This window comes from Meleagris gallopavo, chromosome 4 (genome assembly GCF_000146605.3).
Source record: "Meleagris gallopavo isolate NT-WF06-2002-E0010 breed Aviagen turkey brand Nicholas breeding stock chromosome 4, Turkey_5.1, whole genome shotgun sequence".
Classification (NCBI taxonomy): domain Eukaryota; kingdom Metazoa; phylum Chordata; class Aves; order Galliformes; family Phasianidae; genus Meleagris; species Meleagris gallopavo.
In genome coordinates this window covers 20,043,768-20,071,212 of record NC_015014.2, presented here as the reverse complement: position 1 = coordinate 20,071,212, position 27,445 = coordinate 20,043,768, and the positions used below count along the sequence as shown (strand labels likewise).

General features: G+C 38.8%; 1 protein-coding gene across 2 annotated transcripts in view; it reads right to left on the bottom strand.

The window, feature by feature from the left end:
* Window positions 1-27,445, bottom strand: part of LOC104910608 (WD repeat and FYVE domain-containing protein 3) — a 51,671-nt gene continuing 24,226 nt past the window's right edge. The window contains exons 9-22 of one of the 2 annotated variants that reach the window (XM_010709697.3): window positions 25,718-25,911; window positions 23,128-23,585; window positions 21,439-21,522; window positions 18,554-18,731; window positions 17,948-18,162; window positions 16,002-16,114; window positions 13,162-13,393; window positions 10,498-10,598; window positions 9,241-9,459; window positions 6,431-6,612; window positions 4,829-5,060; window positions 1,866-2,026; window positions 1,152-1,263; window positions 1-747 (exon numbers count right to left, since the gene is read on the bottom strand). In XM_010709697.3, the coding sequence (XP_010707999.1) occupies window positions 527-747; window positions 1,152-1,263; window positions 1,866-2,026; window positions 4,829-5,060; window positions 6,431-6,612; window positions 9,241-9,459; window positions 10,498-10,598; window positions 13,162-13,393; window positions 16,002-16,114; window positions 17,948-18,162; window positions 18,554-18,731; window positions 21,439-21,522; window positions 23,128-23,585; window positions 25,718-25,911 (2,702 nt within the window). In that variant the 3' untranslated portion in view covers window positions 1-526. The remainder of the gene's footprint in view (window positions 748-1,151; window positions 1,264-1,865; window positions 2,027-4,828; window positions 5,061-6,430; window positions 6,613-9,240; window positions 9,460-10,497; window positions 10,599-13,161; window positions 13,394-16,001; window positions 16,115-17,947; window positions 18,163-18,553; window positions 18,732-21,438; window positions 21,523-23,127; window positions 23,586-25,717; window positions 25,912-27,445) is intronic. The other variant, XM_010709698.3, reaches the window with a different exon arrangement.

The following is a 27,445-nucleotide window of genomic DNA, read 5'->3' as shown; positions in this document are numbered from 1 at the left end:
TTTTTTAAGTCAAATGATTCTTTTGCGTAAGTGATTCTGCCTATTCTATCTCAGTGGAGAATTTAAAAGTTTTAAGCTTGAAAACGACCAATATCACCAATTATGAAGTCTGTACAGTCATCTCAAAATAATAATTCTAGGAGCCTGCTTTTTTGGTTCCCGTCGTGTTCAAGTTCTCTGTTGCTGGTAGACCACTGACAAAGAAGCTCCTATGTCTGTAGCAATGGGCTCATGTTAACAGCATTAAGTCCCATTTATGTTTGTAGCAACAGGCTCATGTTAACAGGGTTAAGTGACATAAGTTGTGCTCTTCCTTGCTGTATTAAGGGAGATGTTTCACCAGAACAATTAAATTGGTAGACCTGCTTAGAAAAATTTTCCACCTTGCTCTTTAGAAGCTATCCAACTAACTAGTCTCTGTTAAACAGCCAAGAGCTTGGTAAACCCAAGAGCACAAACTAAGGCCACTGCAACAAAACAAGGAATTCCCATGGGAATTGCTAGCAGAGACTGAAATTCAACAAATTCAGTCTGTTTTAAGGTATTTCTTACATACCTGGTAACCTCTGATTCTTTCCATTTCTTTGCTGGCTAATGGATTGCTCTTTACCACACAGACTAAAGCCTTCACAGCTGCATACAGTCCCTCTACATCTGATGCCATGGCCACAAGTCCTAGAATAGCAGCAGCTCCACCAATGTACTGCAGAGTAGTGGCAACAGGCTTGGGGACAAATGTTCTTACTCCTGAGCAAAGGCAGTGAAAATAAATTAATTAAAATCAAGTGTTATAGGAAATCACTGGGAAATCCTGTAAGTAATTTGCATTTTAGTACTGCTTGATTTATTAAAAGAATATCACCAGGAGCATTTTGACACCTCAGAAGAGGAGATGATGGAAGTTTTGCACTGGAAAATAGTTAATGAACTAAAAACAGATAAGTATTTCCATGTGAACGTACGCATATGAAGTGAAAAAAGCATTCCATACAGCTAAAACAAAAAAGATGTCAATACAATATAAAAACGTAAAATAAATTTAATCATGCATCATAAACATCACATTGATCAATATGTGATTCATCTTCTGGCACTAAGTTCTTATCAACAATTCACTAATCATGTTTAAAATTCTCAATTACTCAACTCACCCAAATATCCTATCAAAGCTGCACCAATGGAGCGTGCAGGTCCGTTCAAGTGCCCTGCTGAGTTATGTAGCAGCTTCACAGGTGTGGCATTTTCATGAGAAGAAATTGCAAGCTTTAGAAAATGAGGGAAGGAAAACAAAAGAGGCTCAGAAGGTTTTAACCTTTTCTACAAGAGTCTGAACATAACCTGCGTACTTTTCTCTTGTGGTAGAGTAATACAAAACAAAATTAAACTACACCATAGTCATTAGGACACCCACTACTGTAGTCTCCAGAGTTCAGGGAGGATTAATCTAACTTAAAAACAAAATCTCAAGATATGGTCCTCTGTATAAAGAATTTTCTTAAAGTAAAAACGTAAACCGGTATTCAGATTTCCAAATGCACAGTCAGATAACTATGCTATTAGATTTGTTCATCTGCAACAGCATAAGCATTTCTTAACTATATCATCTTAACTGTTTTTCTACATGATTACAACTACTACCTACATTAAAAAACAAAAATACCTCCATATAAAGCCAATCTACATAGCTATTGGTAATTTCAAGAACAGAAATAAAGTCTATAGTTCTCTATAGTTCCCCCCCTTTTTTTTTTTTAAACATTGAAGTAATTACAGGCAACTCTTCTGATAAGTACGTTATTGTTCCCAGTTCCTACGAGCAAACTGTCTTGAAAAGTCATACAAATAAACTCATCTTCCAAACCTACCTGCTTGGCAATTGCTTTACTATCCAGTTTGTTGTAAACTTTTCTTATTTTTGCCACTGTAAAAGAAGAAACTGAGAGTGCATAGAGACCAAAGGAGACCTTCTCTTCTGGTACTAATGATACTGGACATGGGTTATTTCCTTCACACTTGGAATCTTTGCCTAAAAACACAATGAAAAAAGCATTGGCTTTCTTTTCAGTATTAACAGTAAAATGTTGAAATTTTGGAGGAGATTTTTGCTATAAAATAAAAAAAAAAAAATTCACAACTTATTTGTCTGCAGTACTGACCTATGTTGCATATGGTCCCTATTAAAAAAAATAACTAAAAATCTCAGTATTTGAAAAAAGTAAAAAAGGAAAGTAGATACTAATGATTTCCGTTATACTGTTTGCTATTTTATAATGGTAGAAAGGTAGGGTTAGCTGAATGGTATTGGAAGAGAGCTTCTACAGACACAAGAGATTTGATATTGCTTTTACATATGTTCCACAACACAGTCAAAACCAGGTTGATGGCTTATAAGTCTACTGATGGCATAAAAATCTGCTATTTAAAAAAGGAGGATAAAATATAACAAACGTTTTCTTTCAACATCTACTTAATGACAACAGGTAGCCCATGGCCTGGACCTGCAACAAAAGATGCAGTTCTTCTTAATCTCAGTTTTTGGAAAGTAACATTAATCCTGCTCTCAGTTTATACCCACCCTAAGAGCTGTTCACATTCACTTCAATTTAAAGAAAAATGTGTTTGATTCATCTTTATGTGTGGCAACAGGCTTTACGCAACATCTTGCTAAGATAACTACTTTAGAACATGGTACAAGAGATGCATGACTAATTAAGAAGAAAAAGGCTCAGGCACTGAAAAAGATCTATTCCAACCTTTCATTTTCTTTTAACCTTTGCTCCCACATTGGAGACCTCCTGGAAGGCACTGCAAACAGGAGTGACAGCTGTCTACAGTACTCGGGGGAACTGTGCAGAACATAGCACCTGAAAGCTTTGCAGAAATTCTCTTGTACATCATCAATCCAAGTCAAAAGGTGTATCTAACACCAATGAAATATATTGATGGAATTGAAAAATTGTTTATTTTATTTACCTAACACTGAAATAAATGACAAGCTTGGCATCAACATAATTTTTCAATAAGAATCACATCTCTGTTGAGTCTCACTTCAATTTCAGATGTCTCAGTTTCCACATAAATGAAATTACTTGTGAAATTGTTTGCTCACACAAATGCCCTAAGAACATTCCTCCACTTCCACAAAGAAAGGAATCTATTCTACTGAACAAATTGCTCTTTGAGAGCTCTTCCCAAGGCCTGAAGAGTATCAGATCTTTCTCACTTAAATGCAAGACAAATTCTCAAAAAACGGCAACCCTGATTACCAAAATGAGAGACAGAACTTCTGATGTAAGCATGGCATGGCACAGTTAAAAGGCAGGTCAGATAGAATTTCCTCTGAAAGAACAACAGTAGAAGATTGCAAGGACTCATCCCTTCTCCAGGATTCTCACAAATAACCATTGCATTAAGGAAAAGCAAACTTTTTGGGTAGAGAGGCCACGATAAAAGTCTTCAGTAAGGAGCTCCATAATGTACTCTGTATCAGACTCTTCAGAGTTTGGCACAGTGCATGTATGCAAACAGCTTTCCCCCAAACAGAAACACATCCTCTGTTCTGGAGCACAATGAATGGAGAAAAGCTTATGTAGGAGAAATATGTTGCTATGCTGGACAAAGCCAACATGTTAAGAAATGAACTCTCTCTCTTAAACCACTATAGGATTCCAGGTGAATATGGACTTAAAATTAAAGGCAGAAAAATTTTTTAATTCTTGGAAGTGAATGTACAAGTCCATTAATGGAGTTTGCTCTGGTTAATGCGATGATTACAAGTTGCACAGAGCTAACGTGTATTGCAGGAAAAATGGTAACTGACCAGCAGATACTCAAAACCAGAGTAAATTGCTGGGTTTGAATCGTTGTCAAAAAAGCAAGTAGTTGATACAGGTCTATACAGGACAAACAATTCCCTCTCACTCTCTGACTCAGGATACACAAGGAGAACTACCTGCTTTTTCGTGATACTTTGGTATCTCACAGCCTGAACAAATTCCACACCTGTTTTGTTGTGTGTTTTCTTTTTTTATTCTAATTGCCACTTCACTGAAAACATTTACCATTAAAGTCAAAACTATGCATTTTCTGTATATCCTTTAATTCCATATCACTCTTCACTTTGCTCCCTTCCTTGAAGATGCTGACGGTTTCTCATTGGAAACACGGTTGGAAGAGCTGGAAAGTATTGTGGTGCTCATGGAGAAACCCAACACAAGGATAAGATAATTTGATGTTTCCTGGTTTTAGCTATGCCACTTAAAAGCCCTATAATAGCCACATAAAGGAATGAACATCTTCTGACAGTATACTAACATGAGTGAAGAGGGAACTTAACTGCACAGAAAGACAGGGAGCCCTATGGAACAGAAAGATCTCACTGGTGACAGCTCGTCTTACCAGAGCTACTGTCAAATCCATTGCCCAAACTGGTAAAAATAGGGCAATGGAAATACATTTTTAACAAGGTTATTTTTACCTTTTTAGAGTCTATCTCCTTTCAGTCTCAAACGAGTACTTAAAAATTGTAATAAAATTACTCAGATTTTTTTCCCATTACATGTTTTCAGACTATCTGCTGCACCACAATCCCTCCTGTCTGACTTCCCCCTGCTGCCCCTCGGTTGATCTATTAATGTTTATAACAATTCCATTTCAAGACAGCTATGTTTAAAAGCTATCAACACAACAGCTGACATCTGTTGTGTTTAAAGTGCCTTCAAAGAAGGATATTCCTATGAACAGCTTTTCCTCTCTGCTACTGCCTATTTTCTTTTTCACACCTTTTCTAACTCAGACCATCTTACTGACTACCATTTGAATTACTTACACGGTACATATACTGCTTGAAAGCTTCCAACATAATTTGGTCCCAGCTCATAAATGGTGCTAACTCCTGGGGCAGGCAGAACTTCCTCCAGGAAGTGCGTAGGGCCCAAGCGCCACACCAAGGATGAGAGCTGGCGCTGCGCAGGTGGTGTGCCGATATAGGCATAGACAGTGCTGACTACAGGAGGATTGGCAGAACCAGAGCCACTGGGACTGCTATGAATATAGTGAAGCTGTAAGGGAGAAAAGTACAGTGAAGTTACTGAGAACATCCAGGTACTGTGAAAAGAAAGTAGATACTTTAGAAATTTAGAGAAGCATTCTGCAAACCGAGGGACACAGCAATTGATTGATATGTAACACGCGGTATTCTGACACTATATGGTAAAGGTGAAAAGCATTATCCAGAAGATAAAGATCAGAAGTCTAACAGTTTTCAAACGACCAGGGTGTGCAGAGAAACACAGGATGAACACACAGTGAGTTCTGTAGTTAAAAATGCAAAAGAGTGAGGTTGTATCTTGCCTCTAAAAACATGGTGCTTCATGACTGTCGCTGGTTGGTTTGTTTTTGTGTTGTTTTTTTTTTTCCCAAAATCAGTAAGACTACCTCATAATCTTGTGTCCTTTTTCTCTTCTTCTTCAATTTATTAAAATAAGCCTCTGATAATTACACCATTTTATGCTGAAGTGGATGCATAATCAACTCAAATTGATAAGTTTGTCAGACAACAGTAAACAAAGTATGGATAACATGTTGGCACATATATAACAGTAGTAACAATCTTGCAGGCATTTTCCTCCTACAGCGTAAAAATTCTAAGACCAGCTATTGAATGTAGTCATGTATGGTCAAATATAATCAGCACATCAAGGCAACTGGCATAATTAGAAAAGTTAATACAACGCTCTTTGCAGAAGCAGTAATAAACACAAAATTTAAAAGTTAGAATATCCTTCTACCTATGGCAGTACACTAAGCTAACTGATTTGCACCCCACAGTGCAATTAGTTTACTCCCTCTTTAACACCCATGCCTGCCAGGTGCCAAATACTCTTTCATTATCAGTTATAGGTGAGGACATGGTCCCAAGTGTTCTTCCATGTTCTCTGGATTTGGCCTACTAGTTTGTTCCAGCTGTTACGAAAACACTGACAACCACGTGTATGTCATCCACACTCAATTGGTAACATTTAACATTTAACAAGCACTTGACAAAGGTTATTTCTTGGATGGCAAGATGGCTGGAAAAAGAGAAACCTGGATAAATGTGAAAATCTGGCTTCTTCTGTAATGTTGCTAATGTTCAAAAATTAGATTCTACTAAGTGGTCCTGGCATAAGTCATCATCATTTTGTAATTCTTTTATTCTAGTCACACTTGCCTCACATGCAATCCACCACACCTGCTTCTCTTCAGTACTGCTATTGCTCATCCATAAGAAAACACTCATTATCTTCTCCTTAACAGAACTGAGGCTGGAAGCTGCATACTGAGCAAAGATCTCTTTGCAAGGCTCCTCTTATTTTTTATGCATTTACATACACAGAGAGAAAGAGATCACTCCACCCAATAAAAGTGATTATTTCAAGATTTATTTTACCTTAACAGTGTTAACAAGCTGTCCATCAAGGTACAGTGCTGCTGTACTATTCTTCAGCATGCCTTTACTCATGACCAGAACCAGGTGATGCCACTGGCCTTCTGCAATGAGCTCACCGCAGCGAAAACGGGCACAACAAGGAAGAATTTCATAAAATGATGACTCTTCACTGAAATCATCAACTAAAAGGAAAGTACCAGTTAGAGGGCAACAGGAAAAATGTTATTAGCTTGGTTTTTATGTCATCAGAAAATGCAAAAATCTATAATGACACATTAAAGTCAGATTTTCAGAAAACATAAAGTAACCAAAAATACAACTAACATTGTATGAGTTAAGTAATACAATTAACAATTAGTGTTTTAAATATTTCTTTCAAAATTCTAAGTACAAGAACTGAATGAATTAATTTTTGAAGTACTCGAAGCACATTTCACAGTTGAACAGACTGAACTTCTAAGAGTACTTGCATATAAGCCAGTGAGAAGTTTTGTTGCTATCAATAATGTGTACCTATTCTTCTGGCCCTAAAAATTCCCTAAGAAAATTCTCAGGATAATTTTAGAATGTTGAAAATTACATTTTACTTCTCTCCTTCTCTCTTCCCATTATTAACTTTCTCAGGTTTCTCTCTAAAACTTCAAAGCTACTTTTTAACACACACCTTAGAAAGGTATCCATACCTCTCATACTTCCTCCCTTTTCTATGGGCTACAGTGTGACTGTGCAGCAGCATGGTCCTCCACAGAAGACATAGGGGAACCTGTACTCTGATGCCTGAAGCATCTCCCTCCTCCTGCTCCAATCCTCATGTCCAAGGGGCTCTTTCTCACAACCATTTTTCCTTACTCTTCACTCCATGCAAGTCTTTTCCCTTTCTTAGGTATCTGTCTTCAACGTATGCTGCTGCCTTCAGTTCTCAGTAAATATTTTTTTATTACTGTTCATTTTACTTTTCCTAAAACACATCCTTTGATTTCACACTAGAAAACATGATCAGTTTGCAGTACTCAGGTCCATTAGTTTCTCCATCATAATCACCAAAATCTCCCACTCTCTACTTGAAAGTTCAAAAAAGAAAAAAAGACAAAGTTTGAAAACTCTACACTAGAGAGCATTTCAACTGAAAGCAAGAGTTTTTCAGATCTCTCTTCATTCTTTCAGTGTTGAAGGAAAAGAAACTAATCCTCTCACTTCAGTAACAGTGTATACAGAGAGAACACTACTGTCTTTAGAAATAGCACAAGGAAAAGGATAAAAGCAGAGTTCTTAGAACTACCTTCCAGATACAAAAATAATTTTTCCTCAACTTCTTTTTCTCCAGCCAAACACCTCAAAGTGCAACTCTCAATCACAAAAAGAATCCCTAAAGCACTTGGTTTATTCTCACAACAAATTGTCAGCACTATCAATCCCGCACACTGGCAAGCCAGCTATCTCTGTTCTTCAGGTAACGACCTGCTCAGGACTTGACTGCACGCCATCAACTACTACAAGCCATCATAAGGCAGCAGATCACCAAAGCAAAGCATGCCATTCACTTAAAAAGGAATCTTTGTAGGCAGAGACATTCAAATCCTCTCTGTCAAAGCCTCTTCAAACCCAACATCTTCTAAAGAGTTAGATAAGAGCTTACAAACTAAAAACGTCTAATTTACTGCTCCAATGCAGGCTAAAGCAATTACTATGAAAATAAGCTCAGGCTTTTTCAGTCTGGAGAAGAAAAGGCTCTAAGAAGGTGCCGGGCCTTCCAGTAATTAAAAGAGAGACTAAAAACAAGAGGGAGGTAGACATTTTACATGGGCAGATAGTGACAGGACAGTGGAGAACCGTTTTAAACTCAAAGAGGGGATATTTAGATTAAATGTTAGGTAGTAATTCTTTACTCAGAGGCACCAGAAGAGGTTGCCATAGAAGTTGTGGATGCCCCATCCCCAGAGGTGTTCAAGGCCAGACTGGATGGGCCCCGAGCAGCCTGATCTGGTGGATGGCAACCCTGCCCACAGCAGGGGGTTGGAAACAGATGGGCTTTAAGGTCCTTTCCAACCATTCCTTAACTTAAAGAATTCAGCTTTCCAGGTAAGAAAAAGCTGTCACTATCTTTCTGATTTAAGAGCTTTAGTTGTACCCCTGTACAATGAGTCTCCAGCTCTCAAGTTAGGTTTTAACATCTTTTTCTTTGAGCTTCTACTTAGAGAAAGTAGAAAATTATGCAAATGTTTATCATAAAGATAAAGATATTCTATGATAGTCTGTTTATGTTTTTGGAAATAATTACAATTGTGAAGAAAAAAAAAATTAGTGCTTATTATTTAAAACAGAACAGAATGGGACAGAAGACTAAGACTGTGCTGGTTAGGTAAAGTACTAAGCCTGGAAAGCACAGAAGGCTGCTCCTCTGCCCTCTGCTCATCTTCAGTCATTGGCCTGAACTGAACAGTTGGCGTGGAAGCTTTAAAGAAGGATAAAGCAGGAGACAGGAAATGGCTGAACCTGAGGCCTCCAACCACACTGACAGCTCTCCCAAGCAAATTCAGCAGCCTCATCAGCTTCACTTTGCTTTTTATAGTACTTACTGTAATTCCTCTCTTGATCTCAGATGCCAAATGCACCAACAAACTCTTCCTGCAAACTGATCTCATCATTAAAACATAAAGGAAATGACTGACTGCCTTCAACTAGCCAGACAGCAAAGCTGGTGAAGCTCCAAGTTCAGTCACACGCAATTCCTACATATAACACATTTGTCTAGTCTAGATCCAGACAATCATAACATTGTCAGGATTATCAGACAACACAACAACTCTTACCATAATTTTGAAGTAATTCTTCTTTAGTTGAAACAATTAGTGACCGGTCTTTTGCTGAGAGGACGATGGCAAGGCACACATAGTGCTGCTCCGAGGAGTTTGCACGCCGTACTACAGTCAGAAGTCTGACAGGATGGTTAGTAGGAGGAGTACTAAAATGTTCAATGCAAAACCAAGTTGAGTAGCTTAAACCGGACGGTGGTGGGAAAAATCGTTCACCTAAGAACAAAAAGGGAAACTCATTATATAGCTGGAATAGCCGCTGCTTAGTACACCTACATGTTCCTATCCCATTTTTTTCCCCAACTGCTCAGTTCCTCAGTTGATACTAGTTATGCCTTCTCAAGTTTTTCCTTTGTGAACTTTGATGCTACTATTCCCACTTCCAACAGAAGCCTGCAGAAAAGTCACATCAAGCTAGCTCAGAGGGACTTCTTTCAAAATCAGGCAAAGCAACAATTGCACACTATTCTTACCCTAAAAACAAAAATTAACTTTAAAGATGCGCTTGTTCAGAACACTCAAGCTTCAGTTCCCTAGAAAAAAGAGAGGATCTAAGAGAGAGTTAATATCACTATCGGATACATTTTCCACAGGTGTGACCGAGTTAGATCCATCCAGTCTTCCTTGCCAAAGATCTCTCTGCCAGATACACTCAACGCTTTTTAGTTTCCACAGGTTCTCCCGCAGAACAAAAAGCTCAGAGTTCGATTGCTGACACTAATCCCATCTTACTGCAGCAAAACTTGTGCTTTTTCCTTTTTTTTTTAATAATACTTAAGACTTATTTTGATCAAGAGATCATGTTCAGTTAGCCCCACAACATACCAGGTCACTGTAGGCTGAATAGCTTGCAGTGAGCAAATATATGGGATGGAAAGCAATTTAGATGGAACTTTAAAGATTATATTTGTAACTACATCAGTAATACATTCAGGAAACAATTCAGCTGAAGTAAGCAACAAGGATGACCTTACAATCCACCCCATGGCTCCTATGCTCTGGCCACTTAACACTGGTACCTACATTTGTTCTTAACACATAATTTTATGCTCTCTTGAAAGCCTTGTACTTTGAAGCAATCGCACATTTGCCTTTTGTATAGCTTTTCATTGCCTTGGAAGCAAAAAGTAACAGCAACATAAAAGACACAAAGTTCTCAATAGTGAACATACGATATCCAACAGCGTAACATCACTTCATACCTGAACATCACCAGGTAAAAAATACTGTTAATAATAATACCTAGGTACTTACCAGTTCCAATTCCACTGACAACTGCACCATCAATAAGTCCTGTCGTGACAGCATTATTGGTAGGTGCATTGTGGGGAGCCAAACTTGGCAAGAACAGACAGCTGTAAAAAAGAAAATCAGCATCACACTAGAGTATATGAAAGCCAGGAAAATCAGAGTTCAATATACAATGCATATAACGTTATACAGTATATATACATATATATAACAATATACAGTACATATAACCTAGAAAAATACATCACAAGTATATCATCACCCTCTATTAATGCATGTATTTCTGAAAGGTGGAAATTAATTCTTAAGATTTCTCCTTGTGAGGTTAAACTGTCTTTATCACAGAGTCCTTTGGTACTCTACATCTTTGGTGCAAAGGCACAGAGACTTATGCTCATGTTGATCCATAGCATAATCTGTTCCCTTGAGGATGACCATAACTCTCTTCACACCTTATGAGATACTCTGGACACTCTGACAGACTGGATTAGCTAAATATTCCAAGGATCTGGTGAACACCTGGTATGGTGTTCTTTTTCTAAGTATGCATACCTCACAATGAAGTCATATCTCACAAAACTAGATACAGATGATCTTTACAAAAGTCACTGATGCTGTGGACACAATGGGAACAGGAATCAGGAGCACAGCTCCAGGTACCACAACATTTTAAGAGCTCAGACAACTTCGCTGCTCAGCCTACCCATGGTAAAGGGAATCCCCATAGGACTTCAGCTGCCAGAGTACACTGATGGGCAAGACACTTCGCCTCTCTTATTAAGACAAAAAGTCATCACTTTCTTGATATTTACCCTCAGTTTGTGTGGTCACAGCTATCTTCCCCTTGGTTATAGTTCTCATTATGTACTTCTTCCTTCATTCTGAAAATGTTATTTGCAGAGAAATCCCCTACTGTTAATGGTGTTAGAAGAATTGCAGGTGTCCACCAATTGACTATTAAATCCACTGTATTCATGAACCACCATGGGCATTTTGAAACAGACCAAAATACGTTTACATCTTTTAATTGTATGGCAGTCTTATAGGTGACCAGTGAAATTACAAGGGTTTGTTATGTGGGTTATTTCTGACTGTTAGCAGCACCTACAAATCTCCTGGACTAATCACAGTGGCAACTCATTTTGCTAGCCTATTTTCATTTGTCCTTAGTAGAAAACGTTTTCCTCTTCATGGGGGACACAGAACAGAACTTTGAGCAACATTTGTTTTCTAAGTCAAATCAGTCCCTAACTAACCTAGATATAAAGGTTGGATGTCAAACAGACACATCTCTGCTTCACAAAGCTCTAAAAGGAACGCAAAGCAATGGGAGATCTGAAACACAGGCTGGGCTGTGCTCTCCCACCAGTTATCCCAAACAAACTAGAACTTCAGTGCTCAGATGAAAGCGTCTCTCTCCAACACCAGGTCAAGAAAAAGACCTAAACAGAGTAAATGTAAATATTATGTTTGGAAAGAAAATGACAAATGAAACTACTCTTTTTAGGTTGTACCGCTTTTGCCTTCATAAAATTGTGGACAAGTGCTGGCATACAGATCATTTCTATCTTTTCCCTAAATTACTTTGAAAACAGACTTAACTAAGGAAGTTGAAGAGCTACACATCTCACATGAATATTTCTCACATTTTTCAGCTTCACAGCAGTTGCCAATGTTACTTGTTTGTGTCACTGAAAATCTTTCCAATAAAATCTTTTTTCTAGTCAATATATTTAAGATTTTAACCAAGCTCCCAGGCAATTCTGAACACCCAGTTATCAGTTAAGGTTTCCCATATACTCAACTGATTTAAACATACCTCCCAACACTGTACTCTTTGAGCATCTCAGCCCATTTTCAGTCTGTCTAAAGAATGGTCTACAGGCAGTTAAGGGATACCTTTCTTATACTCCGACCTAAATTATGACAGCTATTTTAGATATTTAACCCTTAATACAGGACAAAACAAGTATTTTCATTTTTTTCCTATTCCATTGTGGCAAATATTGGTATTAAATACATGCTGAGAAGGGTGTCACATTTTAATCCTCCAAACAGCCACACTAGATCACAGTAGATGATCTTTCCTTAGCTGTGTTAAATGTTAGTTAAGAAAAAAAAAAAGGAGGAGATGATGGCACTATGTTCCAAAAGACTGAAGGAATTAATTGCTATATTCAAGCTCCACCTCCAGTTAATTAGCAACTTTATCCAGTTGTTTGGACTACACATAGTTTCCTACTTTACTTATGTTTCTGCTTTGCCTATTTCCTCATTTTCAAGTTCTTCTGCAACATTAAGCAGGTTTCAGAGTATTTGGGTGGTTCAAAAGTCACACAGAAATTCTAGAAACAGCTGTTTTTCTGCAGGAGTATGACAGCATCCCTTTGTTATAAAAGGCCCATGAAAACCAGATCCAACAGAGTACAATTAACACTGTGATACATGTGGACCTGCACTTTTACACACGGCAAGCATTAGCTTCAAGTCAATAACAGAATGGACATCTGCAGCATGAAGCATTACTTTCTTTTCTTTAAAGGATTCGTCCATTCATTTCCAGACTGCAAATAGCCCATTAAAAATTTCAATCATTCCTTTGAAAGAAGAAAGTAACAGAACACTGCATTGTGCCCTACGCTTTTTGAGAGCACTATGGTACCTTACCCGAACCCTTCAAGAGATGTGTCAAATTCGATGAAGGCAGGAGTAACTGATGAGCCGTGAAGCCTGATATCATGGGGTGTTGTCATGGACACCAAGCACTTCACTCGCGTCAGGGGGACTGTGCTTCCTTCAGCTGGTTTGAGCAGGCTCCGACTGATCCGGTAGTGGCTATCTTCATGCAAACTGAAGACGCTGTCTGAACCCAGACCTTCCATTGAGGTAACCATGATATCTGCATTAAGAAGTCAATACAAAATACAGTATTGCAAAAAGAAGGCATTTTCGGGCTTTTTATTGGGTCTTTCCAGAGCAACAGCTGAATGACCAAGGACTGCCCACAAATTCAGCCTCTCCAGAAGATCAAGAGTTCGAAAGCACTGCTCCCTCATTAGAATCATAAAATCATTAAGGTTGGAAAAGACCTCTAGGATCATCCAGTCCAATCCCAACCCATCTCTACCATGCCCACTAACCACATCCCTCAGTGACGTATCTCCACAGTTCTCAAACACCTCCAGAAACAGTGACTTCACCACCTCCCTGGGCCACCTGTTCCAATGCCTAACCACTGTTTCCTAACATCCAACCAAATTATATAAGCACTCAGCTTATATACTTCAGCTGAGGCAAACCGATTAACATCTTTGCAAGATGGCACTGAGATTTGGCAGTGCTATCAGAAACTGAGTGAACAACCCATCTCATTACCTCACACCAGCAAATGCTCCTTTCATATAACTCAGGAACATTTCTATTATATGGCTTAGCAGACAGGAAAGAAACTGCTTGACCTTATTCAGATGCAATAGCTCTACACTAAAAACCTCAGGACTCAAAATAAGCAGAGAAGCTCAGATTTGCTCAGAGATTGTAGCAACCTGCAGCATATACACAAAGGTAGCTTTGCCTTCTCTTTCTTAATTTAGTAATTTCTCAAATTCATATTTTCAGTTTTCACTGTTTATTCTTACTATATCCTTTAATAATACCATATTAAACATATATAAAATAAAAGAATTCAATGCTGGCCAAGAGAAATGGTTACTCTCTCTTTCCCGGTGCACATAGTCTGAGTGACATAACACGAACAGAATAGAACGCAATTACTTAATCTTGTATCTCTGAAATTAAAATGAAACATGAGAGTTTTGTAGATGCTGGAGAGAAGGTATGCTTGTAACTTAACACCATCCAGGATACTTTTTAGTTCCTTTTAAATAACTCAAGCATTAAGATGTGAACAATGCTTTACAATGCACTGTTTGATGACGGAATCAACATCCAGAAATAAATATCACATGCTTTGGAAACTCACCAACAACATGTTTGTACTACCACCCACTGAGACTTCCCTGTACTACGTGAATGGCTGTTCCCAGGCTCTACAACTGATGAATAATAGGACAGAGGGGCACGTGTGGAAGAGAGGCTCAGATCAGCTAGAGAAATCCACTGATATTAAATCCAAACAACCCGTTACAGACATTCAGCACAGTTCACCAGACTGATTTATTAAATAGCTGGAAAACATATGCAAGTGTTCTAGTGCGAAAATTACGAGTTGATGGGCCATTGCTGTGGGAGGTCTTCTATCAGACAGATAGAACACAAAGAAATAATGAACGTTTTCACAGAGCAGTATGTATGTATGTATATCTACAATCGAACAATATCAAGTAAGTATTCTGACTTATGTACCGTAATTTCATCTGCCACCTTCCTGAATCCGTGGGAGAGACTACACAGATGTAACGACATGATGCGAACCTTGAAGTACGTAGGTTGCTCTGATAAGTAACACCTCTTATTTATTTCCACGGAAGATACAGCAGATATAAGGAGCACAATAACACTAAGCGATTGAGTAAATTCTCAGGTACAGAACACAATTTTTAAACATAGTTATTACCATTAGCTACACACTTTTGCTAGTGACAAACAAGAACCTGTATGCTGCACTCATCAAATCTGCAGCAGTAAAGGTAGCCCACCGTTTCACCGCTGCTTTGATGGCATTGTTGCTAGGAAGGTGTTGCTCACACAGTCCAACTTCCACTGTGTCAATATCCACAGATATTCCACAAGCACAGATGAATGTCAACAGGTACAATTTCTACCGTACAGAGGAATTCAGTTCCACACCTTTGCTTCATACACCCTTCCATGTCAGATGCAATTTGGTCAGACTGCTGCTGCCATCTGTCTCATGGCAACAAAATGTAACAATATTGACAGGAAGGTTCAACCTCCACTGCCATTCCACCAACATCTGCCTCTGACATTATGGGCTAACATCATAAAATAGAAGGCATTACTTTCAGAGCAGCCCTTATATCTGAGAATAATATTTTTCCTTTTACTGTTAGTCAGCTACAACCTTAGCACCCACTAAAAACCTGAAAGCGAGCTAGTATCAAAGAATCACAGAATGGTTAAGGTCGGAACATCCCTCTGAAGGTCATCTGCTCTAGCAAGGGACATTCATAGGAGGGTACCCAGGCTGACGTCCTTGTAGATTTTCAAGACCTTCAAGAGACTCCACAACCTCTCTGAGCAATCTCTGCCAGGGCTCCATCACCAGACAATGAAGATGTTTTGTATTTAATTGCTACTATTTGTAAATTTAGAAATGTTTATATCATACACATCTAGCAATGTAATTAAGTACCGTGTTCCCTCTTTTTTCCAGTTAAACTGTCCTAATGATTCCACATTCATACAATGTTGGGGCAAAGTTATTTCTTTCTGCATGTTTATGTACAAGTATTTACATAAATATGCAGTTGAAGGATATGCAGTAAAGTGATCTTTACACAAACTTCTGGTACCTCAGCACTTACTTCTCATTTCTGGTTCAAAACTCAATGAGCTCGGTTTGTGCACACGGTACTGCTTCAACAGCTTTTTGTCCCAAGCTCCGCAATTCAGAGGATTTCCTAAGCGTAAAAATTCCCTAGGAAAGAAGACAAAAAAGAATTTGAGGATCATATTCAAGTTTTTTATCCCAGAATGGCACCAAATACAATACCGTTAAAGTTAATTACTTCATAGAAACATAGAATGGCTTGGGTGGAAAAGGACCTCAAAGTCATCTGTTTCAACCCCTCTTCAGGAAGGTGCAGAGTCTGCCCAAAGCCACATCCAGCCTGGCCTTGAATGCCTCCAGGGATGGAGTATCCACAACCTTCCTGGGCAGCCTGCTCCAGTGTGTCACCACCCCCTGAGCGAAAAACATCCTCCTAATATCTAATCTAAACCTCCCCTGTCCCAATTTAAAACCATTCCTCCTTGTCCTATCACTAACCACCCACGTAAACAGTCATACCCCCTCCTGTTCGTATGTTCCCTTCAAGTATTGGAAGGCCACAAATGAAGTCTCCCCGGAGCCTTCTCTTCTCCAAGCAACTTAAGTATATTTTTAACTAAAAATACTAAACAAAATACAGAATAATTACACATGATTGATTTGAAACTTCAAACTTTGAAGACATGCTATCAAAAGTTGATGTTATTTCAACTAATCAAAAAGGCTTTAATAAAGCAGACAACTTCTTGGCAATAAGGCCACTACATTCTTGGGGGAGAGGATCGGTATCCCTGCTGCATACTCAAAAAGCTGAGCTCACCTAGAAACCACAGGCTCACATGAGAAAGTCATCTCTGCATTGTTTCATCCATCTGTTCAGTTATAATAGGAGGACAGCTTCAAAGCTACTAACATCTGTGCTTATAGATATCTATTGTATCAGTAGCTACAGCTATGTAATCAATATCTATGGCTTGGGGATGCTCAAGTCCCTGCGATAACAAGCGTGCACACTGCAGTGATTTCCAGTAATTCCAGATGCCATCAAAGGGAAGTGGCAAACTGTCCTGGTTGTATCTCAGCCACTTACTTCCCACAGAGGATTGTAAAATCAAATTCCTCATTCCTCTCACTAGGTGGGATCCAGCAAGAAACTCAAAAGCATGACACAGCTGTGTGGGTATCAACAAATGGTTCAAAATATGCACACAATAAACTTTTCAACCTTCCTTTTCAAGCATTAGCACAGAAATACATGCAAATATTCATGCACTAACACACAGGAAGTTGAACTTTTTGAAGTTATGCTTCACAACAATTTAGTAAATTCTCAGCAAAAAGTCACTTCCTTTATTTATCCTTTCTATCTGTTCTCAGAACGAGCTACAGCAGAATTGGTCCAGAACAAGGCCAGGCAATGCTACCAAAGTTGAAGAAGAGAGCAATCAGCCCTCTTTCTATAAAGGCTCCATTTCTCCAGACATTTCTTCCATCACATCCCAGTGTTTCCTTCTCACGTGCTGAAGGGACAAATGAAACAGCTGCCCTGAAGCTTTTCCAGTCTGGGTTATTTAAAGCTACAAAGAACCATCTAGCAATTGACTCCCTTCTGTAGCATCATCACTTTTACAATCTTTGCATTTCCTCTTGCCGACAGCCTAGCCAGGGACTGCACTATGGATAGCCTCTCAGTATTTACAGGAAGGAAGGAAATAAGCAACTTCAGTGCAATCTCTGTGGGGAAAAAACACATTTCCTTCCATCATACTCCTTCCCCCTGAATCCCCACATCTCCAGGGCTACATGCTGATTAGCAGAAGCAAGACAGGCTATTTAAGGAGAAATAAAGCAGGATTCTGTGCCACCCAGTGCCACACAAGGCCGTTTATGCTCTCTAACAATTCAGGCTATTTACAGTCAGCCAGCCTCAGCACAGGCACAAGGGCCTGGCTCTGCAGGACTCAATGGTGTCGTTCTGACCTGAGCACCATGGGCTGCAGTGCCTGGGAGGCCAGCCTTTCAAACATCCTCTGGAGCGGGGGATGCAGCGAATGGTCCTCATCAGCCAGAGCAGCGCTGCATCTCTGGAGGAGGCGTGCGTGGAGCCCAGCTTCACACATGACTTGCTGGTTCCTCTCCGTATGCACAAGGGACTGCAGGATGTTGGCCACTGCCAGCTGGAGGTCCAGCGCATGCTGAAATGAAAGAAAAACAACGTGCAACTTCAGAACAGACAAACTGAGAAAACCCTTATGCGTAATAATCAAAGGGAAACCACCCTTGGCAATCAATACACAAAATGTCCTGTAATAAGTTGTGTGTGCACCTTGCAGGGACAATGAACACCTGCATCACCTTCTTTTTTGAAAATAAAAGATAGGAGTTTGAGATAAACAAATGAAGTCAAGCTAAAACAAAATGATTTTTATCAGACCTTTCCTACCTAACTATTTAACTTGATAGTTCTGTGAAGCATACGAGTTTCCTGGCAGGAAGTAAGAATACACCGTCTCTTTCTTATATCCTATAGCCATCCTTCTACCCAGTCACTCCCAAAGCAGAAGACAGCAGGGATGTGTTGCCCACCTCTGGGTGTGTAGTTGATCCAACAGAGGCCAGAAGATCCAGCATCGCAAGCATAGCACCAGGGTGAATAACAACCGCGTCAGAGCTTTGCATGGATGTAGATCCCGCTTGGAGTTTAAGATCAGGTATGTTTTTCTGAGGGCAAACAGGAGGTGTTGAAACAGAATGATATGCATGCCTGCAGGGAAAAAACAACACACCTTTACAACCCCCAGCTGTTACAATCCTTGTTGAGTTTTGGAGGGGTTTTTTGTTTGGTTGTTTTTTTTGTTTTGTTTTGTTATTATTTTAACAGCTGCTGTAAAGTCTAACTGGTACGTAGATGTTACCAGTACTCCTTTCCCTTCCTCAGGTCAACATACCCAGCACTTCTCTCAAGCCAATCAGTGCATTTTCCCACAGACAACCCAGAAGGGTCTAAATTTCTTGAGGGCACTTTAACACTGTAGGAATCTGTTCCCTAGGTGATGCACAACTTAAAGAACACAACAGTTGCCTTTCTCATCCCTGTTCTCATCCTAGTTGCAGCAGCAGCAAGCACAGGCAACCAATACTCCTCTTGAAAGCTGTATTTGTTCCAGAGAACCCATTTCTCCCCAGTTTCTTTAACGAATACTTATGAAATTTGCTATCGAACAACTGTGGGCAATTCCAACCAAGCGGCAGGAACAATGTTTGTCTTGGTGCACACCCTCGCCAGCAGCCCATATGCTCTCAATCTTAAAGTGACTGTTAAAGCAATCTCATCTTACATGAATCTTCTTTAGTGTACATACATGCAAAGTGTTTAAGGTATACACCTACTTGTGAGAAGAAAGAAAACATACTCCTAGATAAAAGTTTTATTGAGAATCAAGTACTGCTTGCCATTTTACAGAAAGTGAGAGCTAAAACAGGATCTCCCTTTCTATCCCATCAGTCGAGACAATCATTTTGTCCCTCCTGCTCCCAGTGAGGAAGATGTGCCTTCAACAGAAATAACGCTCACAGACTCTCACTGTCTCAGCCATTAGGCACTTTTCATCAGGAAGCCTTTTTTCCCAACTGAAACAGGGCACAGAGGGAAGGTGACAATGGCTGCAAGTACAGTTCTGTCCTAAATATTTCAGCGGTTGCATCTTGAACACACAAACCAGCAACAAAAAGCAAGATCATTTGTGGTGAAAGCTGGAGGCACTACTTATTTTAGCCAAAGACAGGACATTATAAAACACAGCACAATCTTCCTGTACTGGACAGAAAATAGGCTGTATAAAGAGAGCTTCAACAAAAGCATGCCCATCAGAAAGATTAGAGACAGCTCAACGGAAGTTTGGCATCTGAAAGAATCCTAGGGCACTTTTTACATACAACATTCTTTTTTAAAAGATGAAATTTCTAATGCTTAACTCCTGTAGCTAATACTTAGACCACACACAGAACAGTACAACGAATCTAAGAAAAAAATCTGTCCAAATCAATTTTCCCAAAGATTTTTTTTTTACCAACTCTTTACCAAATTTCCAAACAAACTTCTCCAGCAGACTTAATGCTTGAAATACTTGGTAGATAGAAGCAGTCTTGCTTGTTTCTTTGAAAATTAAATACAATTAAGGACAGCAGAACAACTTGAAACAGTATCGTACAGAGAAAGTCTTTTAACCTTTTCTCTTTCTGAAGACAGAAATTTAAATATATGCATTCTTTTCTTGCAAAAGTCTTCCTCCCAACACCTGAAGAGGAGAACTGCCATCTTCTTGCAACATAACCCTGAAAACCCCCACATAAGTTTTAGAGGACACAATCTAGAAATGTGATAGTATTTAGCAATGCTTTTCAGTCTAATGAAATTTCTCTCTTCAAAGCACTTTAAGAGAAAAGTTCTATCCTATTTTAAGCACAAATTTTACTTTTAAGTGTCCTAATCAGCACTATCATGTCCACCTTATTAAGCCAACTTTGAAGCTGTAATACAGTAGTACAGGAAAAGCCTAATTAAACTCCCAGTCAATACTCAGAACGATGAACAAACAAGCAGATGGCCCTTGCCTCAATCTGCCTGCCCTTTGACACTGCACGCAACAAACTGATCGGGGAAACAGTGGAGAGCAGGCAGTTGGTTTTTCTGTCAACAACATAGCAAAAAGCTATAACCTAAAAGCAAACATCAGTGAGCAGTGCTTTGCACGCCTCTTGAGAACACCTTAACTTCCCTATGCAGTTTCCCATATGGAAGTATTTACATAAAAGCAACAAAAAGTCAGTTCAAAAACACTTCCCCTAGGCAGGGAAAAGACCATAGGTCTTATAAAATCCTGCCAAACTATTGATCAGATGTTATACATCAGCAAGTCAGTGCACACTCTGCAAAAAATTAATTTACTCATGCTTATACATTATTCACATTGTCCCCCTAAGGAGGGAAAGGAAGAAGCAGGCAATGTAAGAAGCCACTCTGACCAAGTCTAACTGTTACAAATGAGCACTCTAACAAGCCATTGACCTTCTGACTATAAGTACCCCTTCCTGAAAAATTTATCGTGTAAAACAATTGAGGAAAAACAAATCCTGCTGCATTACATCACAGACTAGCAGAGTCTGAATTTCTCTGAGCTGCTCCTGATTGTTTTTACATTTCTTAGATCACATTCTACTCTAGACCTTTTGATTTGTGACCATTAACATAACTCAAAGTAATTTGAGACTCCAGAGAAATTTTGCTCTCATATATTAGCAGAACTACGTACAACTCATTATGAAACACATCCTGACATTTATTTCATTCAGTAAGCATACAAGCAAAAATGGGCACCTCACAAATAGTAGCAACTGAGAGAAAAATGAGAATGAAGAAACAACAGTGAGAAACCAGAAGCAAGATGAACTTCTCTTAAAAGGATCGGTACCTTTTCCTTGACAAAGCTGGCGTACCCCAGGGAGAGGGGAGAGAGGTCTCATTTGTCAGGCAAGGAGGGATCTGTTCTGCACGACTACAGACAAAACAGACAGGGGTAGGACAGAGAGGTTAGAGAAGAAATCGGAGGTCAAAAGCTTGTTAGTTTTACACAGCCATCACCAGTGAAGTCTTTACTTGGACTCATTCTTCAGAACACAGATGACAAAGAACATTGCTGAGTGGCACTCATCAGGTAAATGTGTGGACATGCACAGCACGGCTCTGTCTTACGGCACGGCTCCACAGTGTTCGTTCATTACTTGGTAGAGTTTATCAATATGATCACATTGGCAAAACAGAGCATCTTTCAATATTAGGCAGCAGAAATTGAGAAGGAAAAGTAAAGCCTGAGTAAGTTAAATATGATCAACGTGGTTAAGACAAAAATCAACAAACTTCACAAGGACTGATGATCTGAAAATTCAAGAGCGGAAAAAGCTGTCACTGAAAATGATAACAAAAAAAGAAACTTGAGGTAGCTTTACGCTGCGGCGCTAAGGAATTTACTTACCCCGCTGATTTCTCATGCTCTACTGCTAGTTAGTGCTATAACTTTCTACAGCATGCACAGCACTTTCTTAACACACATTTTCCTCTCACAACCAGAATATTTTAATAATCTTTTAATATGAGATTAAGAAATTAATTTGTGTACTTGGTTTGTGAGGTATTTGTTTGTTTGCTGTTTTAAAAACCTGGAAGAGATTATTTGCTGCATTGGACGAAAATCTTTCACAAACCATGAAGTCTGGTGCTTCACCAGTCACCTACTTCAAGAACCTGACCAACCTCCAACTCATTAATATCTAGACATATAAGATCACACCTGTAATGCTTGGAAAAATCAGACTCTTACTATGACTGTAAATCAGATGGTCCATCTTTCAATAACAGGGCTATATTCATTAAGTACCTGGGGTACAAAAGCTTCAAGACCCCATTTATACAGAGCCTCCGCTTTATCTTATTTTCTTGGACCTTGAATGATACATGAGAACTACCTTCAGATAAAGCAAATTTTAAATACGTATTTCAATATGTTTTACTGTCATTGTGACCAATCTCAAAAGACACGTTACCTTTTGTTCCTCATATCAGGCGTCACTTAAATTCTACCTGTGTAACTCTGACGTCTTCCAAATAATTATTATTAGTGACAGGTTAGATAGAACTTGAAAAACATGCTTATCTGTCTAAAACAAAATAAATTTGTCATATTCTCCACTGACTTATTTTAAAATCCCATGTTTCAATGGAAAGAAGTTAAAGTGTAACACTGAAAAGCCAATTTCTCATTTGACTTAATAAATGCATAAAGTTCTGGTCATTCTGTATGATAAAGCAATCAGGTGGTTTATCAACCAGCAGGCTGCTTAAACTCATCAAATACAATCACAAGCAATATCTCAGTTTTAATTACTGCTGTGACAAGAACATTCAACATCAGAGGGAGTGTCTCATACTCTTGAGGCCACCAGCAAGCTAAGTCAATATTTGGTGAGATGGAGATATCTTACTTCTTTCACTGAATAAAGGAACAAAGAAATAGATTTAAATGGATATACAAAAGCTTGCCATGAGTACATTTGAAGGAAATTACTTTGAGAAACACCAGGGGAAAAAAGAACGGAGTTCATACCTGTCAAAAGAATCTGTTGCTACCTTGTAGAGGTATATAAAAAGTTTGCTGCAATGTCTTAGCGTAGGTGACACAGAATCCAGAGCGATTAGGTCATCCTCCAACAGTCTTTGAAATAATTGTGTATTTGAAGGAAAGACATTCAATGGACTTATTTTTCTTGAGTCTGAGAAGCATCCAAGCAATCGAACAGCATCTGCCAGTTTTTCATACTGGATCTCTGTTTTGAAGAAATGAGAGTTGGCTGGCTCATAGCGCATTGCTGCAGTCAATGTGCAGAACACCGTGTGAAGCAGTTCAAACACTTGATTCTGGTTTACTTTCTCCCAGCCATTCTTCGGTGGTGAGCACAAAGATCTTTCCATAGCAACGAGCAAAGATGTGACATACACAAATCCACCAACTTTTCTAAAAACAGTTCTGGTGCGATGGCTTTCTCTTAGCACTGACAGGAGGGCCTACCAACAAAACAAACAATCAAAATGAAGAAGAAAATAGAACAGCATTACTGATTCTTCGAAAAAAGATAGAAGCATTTCTGTTTGTTATGCAAGCAAAACTATTGTCTTTTGTCAGAATTGGGTAACGCATCAAGCCTCCAGAGACCTCTGTATTTTAAAAGTCCACATCCTCGAGAACTCACAAAATAAAAAAACAAAGGGAAGGAAATAAAGCATCATCCCTAACTTAGAAATTACACATTGAGGAATGAAGTGGCCAAGAGAAAAGGTTTAGTTGAGTCTAGAATGGAACCCTAAATTATCATATAATTCTCTTAGTGATAAGGCAGAGAATACAGCTGCTAGAGAAAAATCTACTCTGCCATCATACTTCACAGACAATTTGGAAAAAGAGCAGGCAAACAACTGTAGGTAGCTATGAGAAATCAAAATACTTAAAACCTCAAAGCACACTAATACAGGCTGCAGTAGTCCACAACGCATAAGCTTCTGGACAAAGCATTGCCAGCACTCAAAACTAAACAGCAAGACTAAGTAAATAGTAAGAAAAGTATTAGATTTAATCTTTCTCTACATAGAAATCCATAAATATTTGAGCTGAATGAAACATGGCTTTAAAAGAATTGCCCCAAAACAAACCTAAGAGAGAAACAATTATGTAGAAAATATTACTGATCGAAGGAAATACAAATATACAGCACAAACAGTGGAAACAATGTGGATCTCAATATGACAGAATAACATCCAAACTTCTGTGAAATGGGGAACTCAGTGATGATGTGACTCCCACACTACCTAAAAAAAGCAGCTGTCACAGGAAGTTTGACCCACTTGTGAATAAACAAAATAGAGGGGAAAAAATATATATCCGTATCTAGTGTCACAGGCAGCAGAAAACTGTCACTGTTCCAGAAAAAAATAGAGCGCAAAAATAAAGTAAATCTTCCATCACTGAGTGCTCATTTCTTCAGAATCACACTGTTTTGATGCACTCAGAGGATGGACAGTGAAACAGATTGTTTTACTCTTTCAAGGGCAGTATCTCATTTCCTGCCAAACCCGGATCAAATTTTTTGGATATAACACCACAACAGTCTCGACTGTCAATTCCACCACCAAAACAGTGCAAATGGAGGCAAATACAAGAGGTCAGACAAAGAGGACAAGAACCTTGACTTACCATAGTACTACCTACTGTGGTAACTTTTCTCTGCCTTTGAGTGTCATGTATTAGATACACTTAAAACTAGAAGATGCTGACAGACAAAATACACTAAATGAATCGTTTTGTTATTAGCTTTCCCCTTTCTCTTTTAGAATAACATATGGCTGCTCATCTGTTAGAGGAATACTACAGCTCCTTCTAACAAGGATGAACCTAAATGTCTGCCAATTCTCTCGAGTAACACTCATGTTTACCCAGTACTACTTGCCTAGCTTTTCTAGCCTAACATAACAGCATTATGTCTATTTTCAAAATAATATTAGCTATTCTGAAAAGAAATTGTGGGTTTAGATTAGCAGCCAAAAAGCTTGTAAGAAATAACAGTTGACAGTCCTCTTCCTCTACTGCCAGGCTTCTTTTGCAATATTTCTAGTTTTGCTTAAGGAAGCAATTTTTTGGGTTTTTTTTTTTTTGGTTTTTTTTTGTTTGTTTGTTTGGGTTTACTTGTTTTTTATTCCCTCATATAGACTTCCATTCTGTGGATAGTAACATTTACACTTACAGTGACACATTCAACTTCTAGAACTAACATATTGTGTTATACTAAAGCAAGTGTGTCCCAAGACAACACAAGCCAGTGCTGAAAATCACTTGTGTGTTACACGCTTGATTTTTTCCCTATGTACTCTCAAAACATTTAACTGAATAATACTCTGCAGGGAAGATTATTATAGCTGTATAATCTCATCCCTAAGGCTGATGGTACTAAAAACAAAATCACTCACTAGTTTTCATCTCTGTGATTCTGAAACTTGTTGTGGGTGCACGGGGAAAAAAAAAAAAGCATCAAATATACTAATTTCAACTCCATAGACAATATACATGAAATCCTTTACTCAGAGTATTCTTTAAAAAACTATAGGTGAATGTCTTAAGAGGGAGTCCTAAGCAGTACTTCATTTACCCTTAAGATGTCCGTTTTCAGCTGCAGTTCTGTAGGTGGAGCAGAATGCATCAGTCCCAGCAAAGTGCCCATGTCATCTTCCCCGCTAGGTGATAACACCAACTGCTGGATGATCATCAGAGCGTGCTGTCGGCACTGCGGATACTTCACAATGTTGTGCACACATCTTGCACCACCAAACTCCCTGAAAATACCTATGCAGATTGGGGGGAGGGATGGGAAAGTTGTAAGGGTAGCAGCACGGGTAATAAAAAAAATATATATATAATCAGTAACAAATAACAACAAAGAAAACACAAAAGACATTTTGATTCACTTCTGAAGATTGGATGATAGGGTTTTAGCTGTGTGGATGCTTAATGATTTGCACTAGTATTGGATGCTTAATGACTTGTACTAGTATTTGCGTCTCACAACAAACAAAATAGAACTTCTCTTCAAATGTTTTCCATCAAAGGTGTTGAATATAAGGGGGCAGTTCTAAAAATCTCCTCAATAATTCTGCTACTTCAATGAATGTTATTCTTCTTGTGATACAGGTGAAAGAGTCAACTGAAACTAAAACATGTAACAAAAGCAGCACCTTTAATGAAGACTATCAGCTTTTTTCACTAAGAATTGTACTTATTACTTGGGAGTAATTTGTTTCATTGCCAAAAACATAACTGAGCTGCTGGACAAGAGCAGCAGCTATGGGCACTGATCTGCTCTGTCCACAAGAACTGTGAGGTAATACACAAGCTTTCTTTTGCCAAGATTCATCTCTGTAGCAATAGAGTTTAAACAATTAACTGTTCTCAAGCTTACTGGATATACAGAACACATGCAATATATTAATTGAAAATTGTCCTAAAACCTCCAATCTCTGGAAACAGGCCACTGTGCTCACATCCCTGTCCTACTGCACAAACAGGGACTACAACTTTCCTGAGAGTTGGTTTCTTCTCTCTTCCTGTACAGCTCCGTCACACATCTGAGCTTGGAGCTACTGACCAAAATACAGCTTTCAGCCTCTACGATAATTACAAAAAACCTCTGTGATTCCACGCCACAGCTCTCACGTCTTAATTCTGTCTAATGAGAAAACCCAAGCTGAGCAATAAATGTTCCAGCGTACAATGGATTAATATGATTTACCTGTAATCTGCACTAATTCTTCTCTGACACCTTCTTATTTTAGCCTGGTTGGTTCTTCAATCACCACTCAAAAGAGTCCAATAACGCTTTTTTCCCTTCTCCCCTGACAGGATAACTAGCTTGATAGGTGCAAGGGCACAACAGCACATGATATGTACCTCAAGTTCAGTTAAGTTTCTGGCAGTATTTTCTACAGCATCCTCACAAGCAGCCTGACACAACAGTCTAAATGCAAACATGACAGAATAAATACAGAACTAACTGAAACATCAGTTCAGAGCAATGTCTGCTTCTCGACTGTGCCCTTCTGATTTGACAAAGGACACGCCACCCAGCTTAAGTGCTGTGAATAATGCCTTTACTAAGATAAGAATGAGCGTATTTAGCAAGTATGTGGATAAAGTTGAGTTGGCAGATGTAAAAATCCAGTCTTGTGGACAAAATTCAAGAGTCAGCTCAAAAAAAAAAAAAAAAAAGCATAGCAATGAAATGGAATAAGACAACAGTGGAAGTTTCAGAGGATTAGAAACTTACCACTATGTTTAAATAGCACATAGGAAAAAAAAATGCAAATTAATACCATAGGAAATT